At 39.3% G+C, this 16,773-nt stretch overlaps 1 protein-coding gene across 6 annotated transcripts in view; it reads left to right on the top strand.

The window, feature by feature from the left end:
* The window catches only part of TTC7A (tetratricopeptide repeat domain 7A), a 211,536-nt gene that overhangs the window by 87,843 nt on the left and 106,920 nt on the right, over positions 1-16,773 (top strand). For 4 of the 6 annotated variants that reach the window (XM_072409750.1, XM_072409745.1, XM_072409747.1 and 1 more), the window contains 3 exons: positions 3,531-3,635; positions 13,812-13,929; positions 16,445-16,502. In XM_072409750.1, coding sequence (XP_072265851.1) covers positions 3,531-3,635; positions 13,812-13,929; positions 16,445-16,502 — 281 coding nt within the window. The remainder of the gene's footprint in view (positions 1-3,530; positions 3,636-13,811; positions 13,930-16,444; positions 16,503-16,773) is intronic. The other 2 variants (XM_072409749.1, XM_072409746.1) reach the window with 1 other exon arrangement.

Here is a 16,773-nt window from a genome sequence, read left to right as displayed (position 1 = left end):
TTATTGGACAAGTTACACAACACAGATTCATAGATAGCACATTTCAGTGCTCGGCAACAGTTTGCTGAAAACCTCAATAAAGCAAATATTCTATGGAATGGAATATTTAATGGAATATGGTATTTAAAGCTGAGCTCTAGGCAAACAGCTGAATAAATTATTTGTGTCTTTGATATCTGCCTAAAGTTCATATATAAAACCATGAGTTCCTTCCCTTAAAAATTACCATTGGCAGTTCACTGACAGATTGTACCGGTTTCTTAAAATTGCCCTTCAATGCCTGACTAATATGGCATTTTGGATATTTGACAAACCAGTCGGTGAAAAGATTTATAAGGCCAACAAAATGTGGGAGCTGCTAAAGATCTGACATTTAAATGTAATTTTATTTCTTTTCCTAAACGCAGATCAGCAAAAGGCCTTGAATGAGCACAATGCTAGAGATCAATGTCGCTCGGCTTTGATGCGGCTTAAATGATTTTCATTTAGGACTCAATAAAATGAAGCCGCTTCTGCTCAGTTATTTTCACTGGAATTAAACTGGATATTCTTTTTTGTTTTAAAAGTATATTTGTCTAAGGATTTCCAGTTTTAATTTGCTGCCAGTTTGAAGTCTGTTTGCACAGTTCTGTAAAACTCTTTGGCTCTTTGTATCGAAGCCAAGACGTTAGTAAGGACAGGGCAGGTTAGCAGAATTATTAGGTGGGGGCAGCTCTGATACCATCATACAGATTCCCTACCCCTCATTGCACCCAAAGACTATATTTCATGAGACATTTATTAGCTAGACAACAATTCCACGAATGCCTATGTGATAAAAATAAACCAGAAAGGAATTCTGCAATGTGGAGGAGGAAAAGCAGATATCCTGCAGCTCCTTTGTTAGGTGAGCGGAAACATCCTTGAAAACTTTTTATAATGTATAACCGTGATGTACATATTTAAATGTACATCATAAAACTATTATTTCTTCCTTTGTAAATATGAACTAATATGTATTATTATTTGAATTTGAATTTTTGGCAAGCAAATCCAGTTTTGGGATTAGGCTATGTTCACGCTGTGTTTACTGTTTAGAACATGTAGCTTCTGCCCAGGGCAGACCCAAAAAGAATGAATGAGGGATGACAAAGTGCCAGCCACCTGGAGTCGTGCGGGATCATCTGATCTTGAAGCATATATGAATCTGCCCATACATGTTTTCTAGGCTACCAAATTTCGGGACCGTTACCCTCTGTTAAAAAAGAACTATGGTTTGCAGAGTTCGATAGCACATGCTAAAATGTACAGACATAAATGTAATTTGGGGCAATGAATTACCTTAACAAATTGTATCTCCCATTCTCACAAGGATATTCTGTCATTCTAGATTTAGAATATTGTTTAAACTTGGTCCATATACTTTGACACACTATACCAGTGTTTCTTAACTAGGGTTTCTCCAGAAGTTGCCAGGGGTTCCTTGAGCAATGAGCAATCTGTGTGTCTCAGACCACTTTAGCCAACACCAATGATCTTTTGGCAATCTGTAAGGGTTTTTATCTACTCTTTTCACTGGCCAGCAATGTAAGAGGTGTTCTCTCTGACCACCACACTAATATACAAAACTGTGGAAACAGAGATTATAGAAGGTGTCTCCTGACTACGTGAAAATTATTTCAAGGGTTCCCGTATGTTGAAAAGGTCTAGAAAGACATAAAGCCTTGAACAAGGAGCCCTGTTCCCCTGAAACGTGTTGGCTATATTTATTATTTAACCAATAAACTGTTTAAATGTAATCTAAAACCTTTCTATTTTTTCTCCTTGATCCTTACCTTATCCTCACACCTAAAACAAGCTCATCTAATGTAGAAATCTCCCACCATGATCAGAAAGGCATATGGGACCATACCTGGGTCCCCTTATTGTATGCTTTAATTTTAGGGTTATCTCTGTAAAAAGGATCTACGCAATGCCACCAAAACCAACCAAGAACCCCACTGGTCCAGCAATACCACATATGTATGCGGGTTACATATGTATGCTCCTGTAAAAATTTCCGAGTTAAGTTAGAGACGCAGATAATGGAGAATGTTCAGAGCTATCAAATGGAAAGAAATATATTGTAGCTAGGGAAACAGGCTGTACCAGTGTCAATTAGAGTGTAGATATAATTGTATGTTGGGTATTCCAAGAGAAGAAACTCAGGATGGCCTTTCTTTTAGCATGAAGCAGTATAAAAATGGAACACTTTTCATCAGCTTTAGTTCATGGTCGGGCAGACGAGAAGATTGGGAACTTGCAGAGGTCAGCTGGGTATCAGACAAGAAACAAGGTCAGGGTAAAGAATGTGATCAGTAACAGGTGGTCAGAAATTATTGTGCGAAGCCAGAACTCTATGGCAGTTTGTGTTGGTCTCTTTAAACTAGCAGCAACAAATCAAAGTGCTGGCTGACATAGCAAATATTCTCAAGGATCCTCCTTTGTCATGTCTTTTGGTCATTGCAGCTGCCGGAATAATTATATTATTATATGGATTTGGACAGTTTATACCAAAAAAAAGTATTTGCATGGAGACTGTATGTTCTTCTAGTGTTTGCTCGGGTTTTCATTAATAATGGAACAAATAATAAAATGTACTGTACAAGTCTTCAAATGTTGGCATCATTCAAGGAAAACCCTTCCTGCCCTAATGTGACAACACTAACTGGCTGTACTCTCCCTATTAAGGATCAGTGTTGTCACCCTAAGACAGGAAGAATGTTAGGTCTGTAAAGCAGATCTCCTGTTCTCTATAACAATGTCAAGGGGTGTTCTGTGGTCCATGGAGATAACTGACAACTATGCTAACTGATTACAGCAAACGATAGTCAGAGAGCACAAGAAATTATCTGCTTACTAGATATCTGGGGGACTCAATGTGTATTTTGTGCACTCATCTAACAAATACAACAAAGTGATTTTAATGATTTTTTTTAACACCAAAAAGGCGTCACGGGCCCTGATTTATTAAAGCTCTCCAAGGCTGGAGAGGATATACTTTCATCAATGAAGCTGATATAGAAAACCTGGAATGGATCTGGTCCAAGATTCAAAACATTTGCTAGCAAATAGAAAATGATTTTAATAAATCCATTGCAGGTTTTCTGCATTACCCTGCTTCACTGATGAAAGTGACCTCTCCAGTGTTGGAGATCTTTAATAAATCAGGCCCAGTAAGAGAAGTAAAACACTAGAAGTGTCCCTGTTTTATTCCAGAGTTGCTGATTTACATACAAGTAAGTAGGCTCTGCAATTCATTTTAACTATGCATTGCAGAGCAGTGTGTGTTCGCAATGCACACCATGAATGTGTGTTATGAATATATTAACATACAGTATGTTGTGAGAATGAGCCCTAAAGAAACGCAAAATACAGTGTCAGTATAAAAAGGATTTAACCTAAATATGTTATTACATATCTATATTTATATATATGTGTGTGTACAAGTAATGATTAATGGCTTCTGTGGCTCTGAATGTCTAATCCTTTCTTCACCTTTCCTCCTACAGTATGCCTATGCTGTGTCAGTGCTTAGAGAGTGCTGTAAGCTTCGTCCCACAGACCCAACTGTTCTGCTTCTTGCTGCCAAGGTCTGCATTGGGCCACTTCATTGGGTAAGTTAGCTGAAGGAAGGAATCTTACATAATACATTAGGCACCGCAGTGCGCAGTGTGCTACCATAGCATTTAAAAATAGGTACAGCATTTACATCTGGAGAAGGAGTTGCTGGAGCTGCATTTATTAGAAGCAGAACATTTACAGGATTACTGTGGAAATATGGAAAAAACAGCTACGTCAGCATCAGACGTTCAGGCTTGCTAACAGTAAATAAGGACTTGGTAGCTTAGGTGGCACAAGACTTGCACCAGGAAGTTTGCACACACAATTTAAACACCTCCATTGGGTCACTTATTTAACCTGTGCTTGCTGTGTCCTCAAACTGCAGGTTGGCAGTGTATGTCCTTGGCTCTCCATTATATTCTATGAGCCCAAGGAAGACACTACTTGCTCTCCTGCAGATTACAGATGCAACAATAACAATGTCTGTTATCGGAGCATTAGGACTCCAAACACTGCATACAGGCCACTCACTGTTTAGGTAAGATTACTGAAGTCACAAAGTTCCAAGGTGGCACTACTGATTTTGCCAAAATTTATATTGGTGTAAATTTGCTGAAACAGAAACTCTGAATCTGGTTTTATTGAGCTGCATTAGGCAAATCTCCAATCAAAAATGAATAGCCCTGTAGAAGATAAAACATCTTTTGCCGCAATGCTCACCTTTAATCCAAAATTGGCTGCTGTGGGAAATTAAATGGTATTGATAGTCCATATCCTACATCAAATGTGTGCCACTTAGTCTAATTATTACTACGGTTGCTGCATGTGGCCCCCAGCTATCCAGAACAATAAAGACCAGCTGTAGTATTGTTGGAAAAAAAGATGAACATGGCCAGGAGTTTTCATTACAATATAAATAAATTTTTAATTTCAAGAAGCTTATGTACCTGAATTTGGCCAGGTATCGGCTGTTTGCAAACTATTTACAGCAAAGCTCTGACTGAGATCTCAATACAATGCAATGATACAATCTGTTAAGTAATAACAAGAAGCTTGCTGAAAGGAAGAGAAAACAGAATGACAGAACGATGACCCAGGATGTCTAGGATGATTTAGGCTTAGAGAAGGTTTGTAAATGATGATCAGATCGATGACATCTATTAACAAAAAATGTATTGCAGGGGAGATGTTTGGAATTAGGTGAATATTGCAGCAAAACTTAGTTTAGTTTTTTTTTCTGTAGTCTGTTTTTGTATCCTGTTTTTGTCAATATTTCTGCTTTTAATATTTGCAAATATGGAAGTTGTGAACAAGGTGGTAATGTCATGCTTCTGAGCAGTAATAATGTTTACCTGCAGTTGAGTTATTAATCTGTAAATGTTTGATGTGTGTAAGTGCTATTTCTGCTTTTAGGACATGTCTATGACAATAGGTAATAAATAATGTTTACGGAGTTGATTATTTTGCTGCCTTGCTTCTGAATATCAAATTTGTCAGCTAGGCGGAACCGTGTTTTACTAAAACCTGTGGGACAGCAATTCTGCTGATGAAATAAACAGGTACTTCACCCTCATGAGCTGCTGATAATTTGCTGCAAAGCTCGCCATTCCAAGGCTTTAATGAGAACAATCTTCAGTGTAGGATTAAACAGCATCAGGGTTTGCATAATAAGCAACCACAAACGGATCTGCCTGTAACGATGGATGGCATGTCCTTAAGCATGTCCTAAATCTTACTCATATATTCTTGGTGGTATTATTAACCAAATGTAGGCCATCAGTTTTTGTCTCCTGAACTGTTAGGGCTTGTGCACATTTTGCTTGCATTATAAATGCAAAAGCTGCTTGGTGTAACCTAAAAGGAGGTAAATTAATTACAGGTAAGAAATATGCCAAATGGGAATCAGAAACTTCTCAAGCTGATGTCAACATCTGCACTTGCCTATTTACTCAAGTATAGTGTAGAGTCATGTAACCAGTGGTGGAACAGAATTTGGTAGAAACAGGTAGCTGTCTGCAGACCAGGGATCTCAGGGGAATCCTGCATTGTTACACTCGAAAAGTACCCCACCACCACTGTTTAAAAAAATGAAGAGGCAAAAGGATTGGTGATGCCTTTAGGCTGTTTCTGCTAGTCCCAGCACCAGCTGTATTACATTAAACAGTGGCAGCTGGGAAGTTTCATTTTACTAACTGAATCTTGGATTTTAGGCTGAAGCAAGGTAAAGGCAAGAGGGAAGGTGAGGAGGAAAAAATGCACCCCCGCTTTCGTGGTGGTTACCTAAAAGGGTTTGTCTTCTCATATTTATGAACAACCTAAAGATAAGCCTCCCTTTCTAACAAAAAAATGTCAGAAAATGTCCATTTAAAAAAAAAAGTGTACTTTCGAGCTGCAGAACTTATTACACCGAGCCCATATGTGATAGTTTCGGATCGACCACTATTCACTGTCAATTGGACAAATACCCCAACCACCTAATTGGCAGAGTATTTCTCCCCCTCTTCAATTAGGCCAGTACCAACTCCCCAATCATACCACCACTATCCACCCACTCCCATTAACCCACCCTCCTTCCCTATCGCCACCATAATCATGCCAAAACAACCTCCCAAATTCTATTCACGTCAATACCCACAACCACATACAACAGCTTCAATCAACCTTGTATGCCCTCCCTATGTCAATCAACCATTCCTTACATCAGGAACCCTAATACCCTATGTTTATATATCCTTCCTATGTCAGTCAGACCACCCCCACTACACTTCATTTCAGCCATGCCACCCATTTTATTCATACCAATACCCCCTGTCCCCAACAAAAGGGTTCACACACACTGACAGTGCAGAAGAAATCAATAATATTTATTGTTCCAAAAGCTTGCAGAAGGCATGGTTGTGATGGTATACAGAACTATAGTTGGAGTATTGCATTACATGACTATGGACTTTGTAAAGCACTGTGTAATATATCAGCACTATATAAAAACAAGTTTATCATAATAAAATAATAATACATGACACCTGTTTTTGTAGTTGAAGCATTTCCCATAGACTATATTGTATGGCTTCACTTGTCCTTGCTCTGGATACCTGCATCCCTTCCAAAAAAATGTACTTTGTAATTTTTGGAGCTTTTAGGAGATGCATTTGTTCCCAGCCCCTCTGACTGCTCCTTCTTCAAGCTGTACTACATTTGTTGGTATCTTTTTTTTATATCGTTTGATATTTGACAAACAATTTTGTGCCACAACTGCTGTAGCTAAACTGTAATTTGGACGCACATAATTACAGATATGTTCACATTTTCAAGGACATTTCACTGCACATACCCAGCAAATGACTACTTGTCATGTTTATACAAACTCCATTGAAAAGAAGCATTTTTGAATTAATTCCAAACATGAAAATTATATTTAGCTGCCAGTGTGGGTTCAGGAAAACTTTCATTGCAGTAATACAGAGCATCTTTTTATGTAGCTGGAGATCTGTGTTTAGTGGCTGCTAATGGTTGCTTTCCTCTCCATAGTCACAGGTCAGGAACCATTGGTAATATTTGGGTAGAGTTTGAGTTAAAGTGTAAGAAATGGAGTCAGTGACATTCAGTATCTGCATTGGGGAGACTGTGACGGGCTGGGAAGGGGCGTGGGCGTCGTAAAATAATTGTAACTCTGCCAAAGGTTCGGTTGGGCATCAAATTATTGCCTTGAGTTTAGCTCTCAGGTTTGTTCCTTTTTTTATTGAGTACCTTTGAAAAATGATGAATAAATATTTTCTTAGAGAAGATCAAAAGAATTCTACTTGGGGGTGCTGAGAAGTTCCTGGCTTTGCCCAGAAAGAAGAGAGCCAAAGTTATGAAATAACACATTTATTCAACATTTTCCCCCCTGAGGCTGATGCACTTGGTACAGCTTAGTTGCAGCTTTTCCAGACCGTTCAAAAAAAACACTTCTCCCCCAGTGTTTGTGACATCTCAGTGTGAATGTCCTGCTGACTTTCCCTGGAGAAACTTCATGAAGGCCCGTAACTCCAAAAAAAAAGTCCTTTGGTTGGGCCGCAAACCAGCTCTCAGCTCCCATCTTTGACATTAGAAATATCCTCAAAACGTTGCCCCTTCAGGTGTTTCTTCAAATTTGGGAACAGATAATAGTCTGAAGGGCCCAGGTCAGGTGAGTAGGGGGGATGGTTGACCGACTGGAAACCCTGGGTGTTCAATTTGGCAGGCACAACGTTGGACATGTGCGCAGGTGCATTGTCCTGCAAAAAAAGGATCCCTTTGGCCAACTTTCCATGACGTTTCGTCTTCATTGCCTCCTTCAGCTGGTCCAGGAGGTTAGCATATTAGGTAGTCCACCAACAGAATAACAACTTTGTCCCAGAAAACAGACGCCATGAGTTTTTTGGCCGATTTCTGGGTTCAGAACTTCTCCGGCCGTGGGGACCTGCTGTGGCGCCATTCCTTTGACTATTCCTTTGTTTCAGGATCATAGATGTGGAGCCAAGTTTCATCCTCAGTCACTAACCTAGCCAAAAAGTCCCGTGCAGCTTCAAAATGGGCCAAAACATCCTTCTTCTGATCGCTGTTCAAACATTTTGGCACCCACTTTGCTGAAAGCTTGCGCATGTCTAGGATAGTGGTGATTACAAACCCAACACCCTCCTGTGAGATGTCAAATATCTGGGCTATCTTTTTTGCGGATATTCGCCAGTCCTTAATATTCAGCTCATGAACAGCATTGCAGAATGCCGGGTCAGTTGAGGTTGGGGGCCGCCCACTGCAGGGCTCATCTTCAACGGTAAAATGCCCAGTCTTGAAACGAGATATTTTGACAGTGCAGTTGGAAGGACACTTCTCCCCCAGTGTTTGTGACATCTCAGTGTGAATGTCCTGCTGACTTTCCCTGGAGAAACTTCATGAAGGTCCGTAACTCCAACAACGTTAACTTGCTTGTGCCTCTGCCATCTCAGCTTACCAGTAAAAGAAAAAACAGTTTTAAGAATCACAAAGACCTGATATTTGCACAGTTACACACTAAGATATTAGGCTGTCATATGCCCCCACACTCATTTTTTCAATTTTATCTGGAAGGGGGCAAAGCCAGGAACTTCTCAGCACCCCCTTGTATAAGAAGAGTGTAACTTGGTGACATCACCGATTACATTGTCCAATATTCCAAAGAACAGGTAGGGTGGTGGCACAAAGTTTCAAGGGCTTCCAGAGTCAACATCTCTTTTTAGGTCTTATTTTTATAACAATGCAGTGTGTTTCCAGCTTTTCCCATTGCCTTGGGAAGGCCATTCATTTTGAACTAACACATTACTGTTTTTTATAATGGACATTTCACTGTGTTTAGCCACACTTTTAAAAGAAAGAAAATGTTACACTTCCATATCTAGAACCACAAAGAGGCTATCTTATATACAGATCCAGATTCCTCTCTGTGTTCTTGTGGCTAGCAGATCATGGTAATGTCAGGAAAAACTCAAGAATTCAGAAACATTGCATGCTGCAGCCTGGTTAAGTTGAGGTCTTTCCTGAAACATTTTCGGCCCCTTAGGATACATATTCAGAATATGGAGGTCCTGTCTAAAGCTTGGCGTGCAATGCAGTCCGAACACATTATATCTATACGATAGTAATATCTTCATTTTTTTTATGGCTCCTGCACAAGGCAATGCTCTCCCTTCACTTATGTTTCCTCCAACAATTACAATGTATGTATTTCAGATCAGTATTTAGCTGTTAGGACGGAGGATGAGAACATTATTGCATTTGGTGTGCGTGACTCATACAATTGATGTGGATATATCACAGATGGATTTTTTTTGTTAAACCTCTAACTACTGTTTTGGATCATTCCCCATTGGCATTCCACGGTTATGGGTCAGCCATTTTGTGTTACTTATCAGAGCAGAAGTCTGTTCAATATCAGAGGCTTTTATTGCTGCAGAGTGGAGGCAGAGGAATGCGTCAGCTTTTCATACCTGCCAAATGTGGACTTTTAGAGGACGCACTGATATCACATTGGCCTTTGCCCAAGAATGATCTTAACTTTGTAGTTTGTAACCCCCTGTGCCGTATATTCAGTAATATTTATCATTCCTGATAAATGAATGGCTTTTAGAAATAAATACATTTTCGTGGCAGCGATCATTTTCAGGAGAAGATAGAGGTCATAAAAGAATTTTAGGTCTGAGCCACTGTACACAAAGCCTGGCATTTGTAATACAGCATTTTAAAACTGCATTTACATTGTTTATGTAAATGCAAGGCAGTTTTATACTGCCTAGCAAAGCAAATATTCATTAGGAATGTTCTATCTGACCTCTAGCTTCTAATATGCAAATTCTTGATATTATGTCCGGCCCCACCTTGTCCTGCCATCTGTTCTAGCTATTGCTGAGTGAGCCTGTCAATCATAATGATGGACTGATAGAGGGAAGGACTATCTGGAGCTCCAGAACCAAAGATGCTATGTGACGATTGCACTTTCAAATACTTGATTGTGCTGGTCAGTCTAAAACTTTAAAATAGATTCTGTCTTTATTAATTTAGATATTTAGTTTACTATTATAAATAAATACTATATATGTGCTTTTTTTCACATTCATTTCTTGCTGCATCTCAGTGTTGTTGATCTCTCCAGTAATGACTGCAGCAATGGGTTTTCTAATGGTGGCAAGAGTGAACCTTGCCTGTTTAATTTTGGAAGGGCCATCAGTCATCATCAGAAGCCTTGGTTATGTAGGAGTATAATTAGAAGACAAACGAAGGGTATTGTTACCTTGTACCAGAAAGTGGAAGGGTCACCAAGTATTCTTTAATGAAAGATTGAGAATTATTTGTGAAATTGGACTAACATAGTAAATCTTATATGAGAGTTTTTTTTACTGAATACAGGTTCACTTTAAAGGGACGTTGCCACCTTGCCACTGCAAGGTGCAAGATGACAGTGTCTTTGGATGGAGCCCCTACCCAACCTCAAATACTCAACTTACCTGCATTACCTTGCGGGTACTTGCTTTTCCAGAGCCAACTAGAATAACCAGCACTTCCAGGTATGGAGAAGTATGCAACCTGCAACTCTGTAATGGTGTAGTCTAGCAGCCAGTCACTAGTCTCAAGCATTAACAAATGAGTAGGGTAATGATTGGACTGCCACCACAGTTTTCTAACACAGCCATTCTTAGTGCTGGCTGTAAGAGCGCATAGGTAAGGTGAGCCTAGGGGGTCTGAGAATTCTGTGTCCAAAGACATTGTTCCTTTGTTCTGCAAGGGGAAGGTGACAGTGGCTCTTTAAGGTGGAATTAAATATTAAAAAATATGTCGGTCGTTTATTGCAGAAGAGACAGGCAATGTCTTGCCTATAAAATAGGCTTCTCTGCCTGATACCGTGTTTCCCCGAAAATAAGACCTAGCACTTTTCCCCCAACCTGCCCTAATATAAGACCTACCCCGAAAATAAGACCTAGTAGAAAAAGAAAAGAAAAAATACTCACCGAGCGGGAGACAGCGGGCGTACACACTCCGGAGCCGCACAAGCCGATGCTTGACTTGTAGTTCCGGCTCCTGTCACAGGCGGAGTGATATTACATGCACTTCGCCTGTCAGAAGCCAGGAACTCGGCTCGCGTCTTCTGATAAGGTAAGTTTTTTTTTTTATTTTAACCAGCACAATTACGGTATAAAAAAAAAAAAAAAAAATAAAAATGTGAGCAATCATTGCCCCAGCCACATTTTGTGCTGATTTTAGGTTTGTAAGGACAAGCTGGCTGATTTAATACAGTAACAGTGCAAGAAGAGAAATGCTGAATTCAGTAACCAATACCAGTAGCAATGAATCAATGAAGAGTTTAATTTACAATTGGGTCACCATATAAAACTCTCAAATGTACATTGTTCTACATGAATATGGTAAGTGTTTTTTTCATTAAAAAAAGTATATAAGACCTACCCTGAAAATAAGACCTAGTGTGTTTTTGGAAGCCCAAAAAAATATAAGACAGTGTCTTATTTTCGGGGAAACACGGTAGCAATTTTTTTCACTCACCTCTCCATCATCAGTGCTGCCATCTTCACCCAGTCTTCTTCGGTATTCAGGTTTTTGGGCGTCTTGATTGACCTGATATGTGTGTGAGTGTTAATTTATTCATGGCATTCTAGGGTATGCATTCACAGCTCAACGTACTTTTCAGAAAAGATTGTGAACAGGCTGGTAATATGTTTTATAAGACATCGACATCCTTCATTAAAGTTTTTTTTTTTTTTTAGTGTAATGTTCCTCTTTAAGGTCTATCTGTTTGAAATTCCCTCCCAACTCGTCTTCATTAACTGACTGATACATACATTTTCACGGCTTTCAAATCTGAATCTCACATTTTACAATGTTTTTAATAAGGACACAGAATTTCATAAGCCTGTAGAACCTGTCGAAAGGGTACAGCCAGTAACAATAACCGAAATTTCAGTTTTTCTTCGCAGCGGGGAGACTGCAAGTCTGACTTCTAATGACGCTTGCTTGTTAAAGGTGAATTAATGCCTGAATTTCATGCTCCAGTTCTAGTGGTTCTCATCGCGGCCACATTAATTTGCATCTGGCATACAGGATGTTCCTAGGTGCGCTATTGTTGCAGATTTCACACTGAGGCTCCTGAAAGGGCTACACATGTGGGAAGCAGGTGAAATGAGGACACTGCAATCCACTGACTCTTTTTACCTATGCACTGGATTTTGCAGAAATTAATAACAGCAGGAAGGAGTCTCTTGATAGAACAGATTTAAACTCGACTGTTGTTCAGTTATTATGCATTTGTGCTCTCTCCACAGTGGAACCTGAAGAAGAAAAAAAAGGCAATATGCTTTTATTAATAGAGTATACAAAATAATGCCTGCCAAGCCAAAAATTCAGAGTCTGAACCTTTTAAAGCTAAACTGCATCATTGTAATATACTGTGCTTTTCAATGTACGTACCTGCACAGTAGGTACCTGGAGTTATTTTGTATCAGACAATATCATTTACAGGATTATTAGAGTTGGGTAGGGGGGGGCAAGGATTTGAAGCCAGTCAGATATGCTGCATATAAATGTGGATGGAAAGGAGGGAACAGTGTTAGCTTGAGGGATCCCCAGCCATTATTAGCAGGCAGGGGGAAAGAAGACATCATTATATTCCCTTTATAGTCCAAAATTGTAAGTGGAATCATGCTAAATTCACTGCTGGCTAGCCTATATACTTCCCTTTTTTAAGGTGTATTGTGTTAAATTATTATAATATTTTACTACCATGTGACTCCGTTTTTCAAGTTGTTTTGTGTCTGATTTTGTGCTCCCATTTGTCCTGTGGTTCCCCCCAAACCCAATATCAGAAGGGCAGAATATCATTGTCATGCATCCTGAGGTCAGATTGGATAGTCAAGTGCAAAACTGGCAACAGATCTTGGTAGACATTTTGGTATTTCTCAATATTGTGGTTTCGTTTACTCTAGTAGCCTTGCTGCACTGTAAATAGTATTCCCAAAGGTACATAGTGGCAATGGTGATTGTGGCTTATTTTATCTCTGCATGCTATCTCTCCTTAGGTTTTAAAGAATGGTATAGAGGGAAGCAGAGAAAAGGGTGGATGTGGGTGCTTGGACAACACAACTTAAAGCTATGCAACAGCTTCCAGTCCAACACACAACTTTTGCCAATTCTCCAAAAGATTTTTTACCTATTCTAATTATTCTGCTTTACAGTGTAAGTTCATCATACAAGGTTATTCAGTTGTAGGTATGCATTAAATCAAAACAGAAGGTGAAGCCATGGGGAAGGTGAAATTAGGTTTTTTTTGGTAGTTTATGGGTTTTAACTTTAAATGGCTCCTTAGAGTTACAGAAGCTCCTTCCAACTATTCTTGATGTGCTTATTTGCCTCATTAGCAGGATACACAATGTCAGTTATTGCAGAACCCTCAATGGGACCCTCATGGATACCCCAACCCTTTTTTTTTATTAACCAAGCCTCTGTAATTTTGCTGCAAATCAATTTAAGCTAAATCACTCCACTCATCCGTTTCTGTATTTCATATTATGGTATTGAAGTCCTGCATGTCCTAACTTTGTGAGAGATGTTGGTTCTATATATTTTTTATTAATGATCAATAATTAATTGTAAAGTGCTATGTATAGAACGGATACCTCAATGTTCCTCCAGTTTACATGTTTATGTATGGTTCCTTCCATGTATTGCAGTTGGAAGATGGGGAACAGTTTGCAAAACAAGTGATAAACATGGGAGATGAAGCAGGAGAGTCAATTGCAAAAGGATTCCTGGCACTGGGACTGGTGTACAGCTTGAAAGCTACTGATGGTAATATTAATTTTCTTTAGATGTTTTTCTTTTTGCTTTTGCATAAAAACAAATTACCCATACAGAGGACCTGTACAGTAGAAGCCATGCCCAAAAAGGCAACAGAGTATGGTTAATATTGCCTAAAGGCTACATTCAGTCGATTCTCCAGCAATGACAAAAAATGTTGGCAGATGCACCTTAATTAGGTACTGCCTAATTTTTGTATACAAGGTCATAGTTCAACTTCAAAAGAAAGACATTTTGTGCAGAAAATATTTACATAAGGACTGTTTGATGTCATTTTCCAAGCTAACTTTTTGTTACAGTGAAACAGTGTGAATCTGTTTGTTTTAAAACATCAACAGTTTGTGGTAGCTCAAGTGTGGTAAACTTGGGCTGTAATTGGACTCCTGGGAGCCGGCAAGCAGAGAAGACAATTAACCATGAACTACTGGAGATATAAATGTTCTTTTTACTCCCAAGCTATACAAGTCCCAGACCACAAGTTCATAAGCCCATATTAATATATTACAATATCATATTTTGTGGCTTCCATATATAAAGAGAATAACCAGATATACAAGGATAATGCATGTGATGGGGGTGCCAAACACTTACCCGTGGTTTTACTGTCTACATTTGTGGTTGAAAGTCCTCCATCACAGTCAATTTAAACATAGTTGAACGTTGAACAGTCTGCTGTGGGATAGTTCTTTTTCACTCAACCTTACAGCTTGTCCACTTTGGCTCAGAAATCTTTTAGTGTACTTCTTGTTTTTTTTCTTAAATTCTTTTGGCTCTTTGATTTCACTTTGTGTATTCCCAATTTTCCACTCATCTCCATATGTGTTATTATTATTACTACACAGTATTGTTTTAGCATCAGCATATTACACAGCACTGTACAAAGTCTATAGTCATGTCCCTAGCTGTCCCTCAGAGGAGCTTAGAATCTAATGTCCTTACCATAGATATACTTTTTTTTGGGGGGGGGAACATTTATCTAACTCCATGTTTTTGGAACCCGGAAGAATCTCATGCAAACATAGGGAGAACCTGCAAACTCAATGCAGATAGTGTCCTGGCCAAAATTTGAACATGGGACCTAGCACTGCAAAAGGCCAGAGTGCTAACCACTGAGCCAATGTGCTGCCTATGGTTGAGCTTGTCCACACCTTAAACTATATTGGTTGACATTCTGACCACTGAGCCCACATTTTTATAGACAAATTGTCCCTTTCTCAAGTTTGCTTTGAGCCATCTAAGTCATCCATTTTTAGCTCACAAAATCCCTTGGATCCTCACAAAGGATGTCAAAAAGGAGTGCAAACAAGGGCTTATATATTAGCATCTTATATATTATACATCCACTGCAAGGAGTAACAAAGCAGGGAGTGTTCCCACTTCTGACAGCAACCAACCTTTGGGAATACTCTCCACTGTTTACATGAATGACAATTGAGCCCTGTTGTTAATGGACACAATTGGTAGTATTACATTGCCAGATCGACTGGATGGTCACCAGGGGCAGTAACACTTCCAATGTATAACACCATGTTGTGAGATGCAGGAACAGAAGAGGGGGTAAGAATTTTGCCAGTAGGAGGGATTTCTTCTGCTCATTTCTGTTGACCACGCCTTCTTAACCAGGGTTCCTTGACCAATGAGCAGTTTGTGTCCCTCAGGTTTGTTTAAAGAACACCAATGATCTTTCTTCCCACTGGCCAGCAATATAAGAGGCATTCTACCCACTGATCACCATACTTAAAGATGAAGTAAATTAAAAAAATCCAAAACCTCACCCTAACTTTTGCAGATCGGTCACTCCTAAAGTTTCCTGGATTGGGTCCAGCGTTGTCTTGAAATTCACCTTCGCCCTGGTGTGAAGGAATTACCAGCACCACCATTTTCTTTCCCTTTCTTCCACCTTTTGCCTATGTCACCAGATCTCGCACTGCGCAGGTGCGAGATCGGGAGAAGTAGATGGGGAAAAAATCATGCCAATCTCATTGTGCATGCTTTAGAATGGCATTTTTTTCCCCATTGAAGAAAAGCTCCTTCTGCGTATGCCCGGGACCAGACATGCATGCATTCAAGATCACAAACTGCAAAACTGCTTTTTTTTAGTATTTATGATCCACTTAGAAGTCTACAAGCTGGGAGTATTAAAAGCAATAAGTCGACCTCAGATATGTCAACCCCACATCTCATAATGCTATGTAGAATATTGACATATATAGAGAGGTGATATTGCTGTCTACTATGTTATCTTCATGGGCTTGTTCTGTACTTTAAAAATCACTATAAACTGTGTCACTTTTTTAATGAAAACCATAATATAGTGCATCTGGCAAGGATCTAATGTTAAAATTTATTATACTTAAACGGCAGGCCTTCGTTTAAACACAGAGCTCCTGGAAGATAAATACTTAGCTGGTGAATTAGCTTCTCCATAAATTTTAATTCTTTGCTTAGCCATTGAGAATTTATTGTGTTTAGCTGATCTCAACAGAAACATTCCTCTTTGTTGCAGCCATTCAGAAAAGCACTCAGGACGATTGGAGCAAGAAGGCTCTCCAGGCATTAGAGAAGTAATATTATTATTATGTGTACTTTAATCACACTTGTATTGTGGAGTTGAAAGTAATCATGGAATTAATGTCAGAATAGTGAGGTATACTATTAGAACAGTCTGCTCTAGCCAAGCAAATGAAGACTTAATATTGAGATCAGATCAGTGGCCTAAAGTGACCCTGGCATTTTTAAATTTTACAATTAAAGACATCTTGGCAAAAAAAAAAGTATTACTTACCCTTGATGATTCCTGCACTGCTGACCTCTATGGCCTTCAAAGCTAAGCTC

This window comes from Pyxicephalus adspersus, chromosome 4 (genome assembly GCF_032062135.1).
Source record: "Pyxicephalus adspersus chromosome 4, UCB_Pads_2.0, whole genome shotgun sequence".
Lineage (NCBI taxonomy): Eukaryota > Metazoa > Chordata > Amphibia > Anura > Pyxicephalidae > Pyxicephalus > Pyxicephalus adspersus.
The sequence above is the reverse complement of the archived record's forward strand: the minus strand, read 5'-3'. Positions and strand labels throughout refer to the sequence as shown.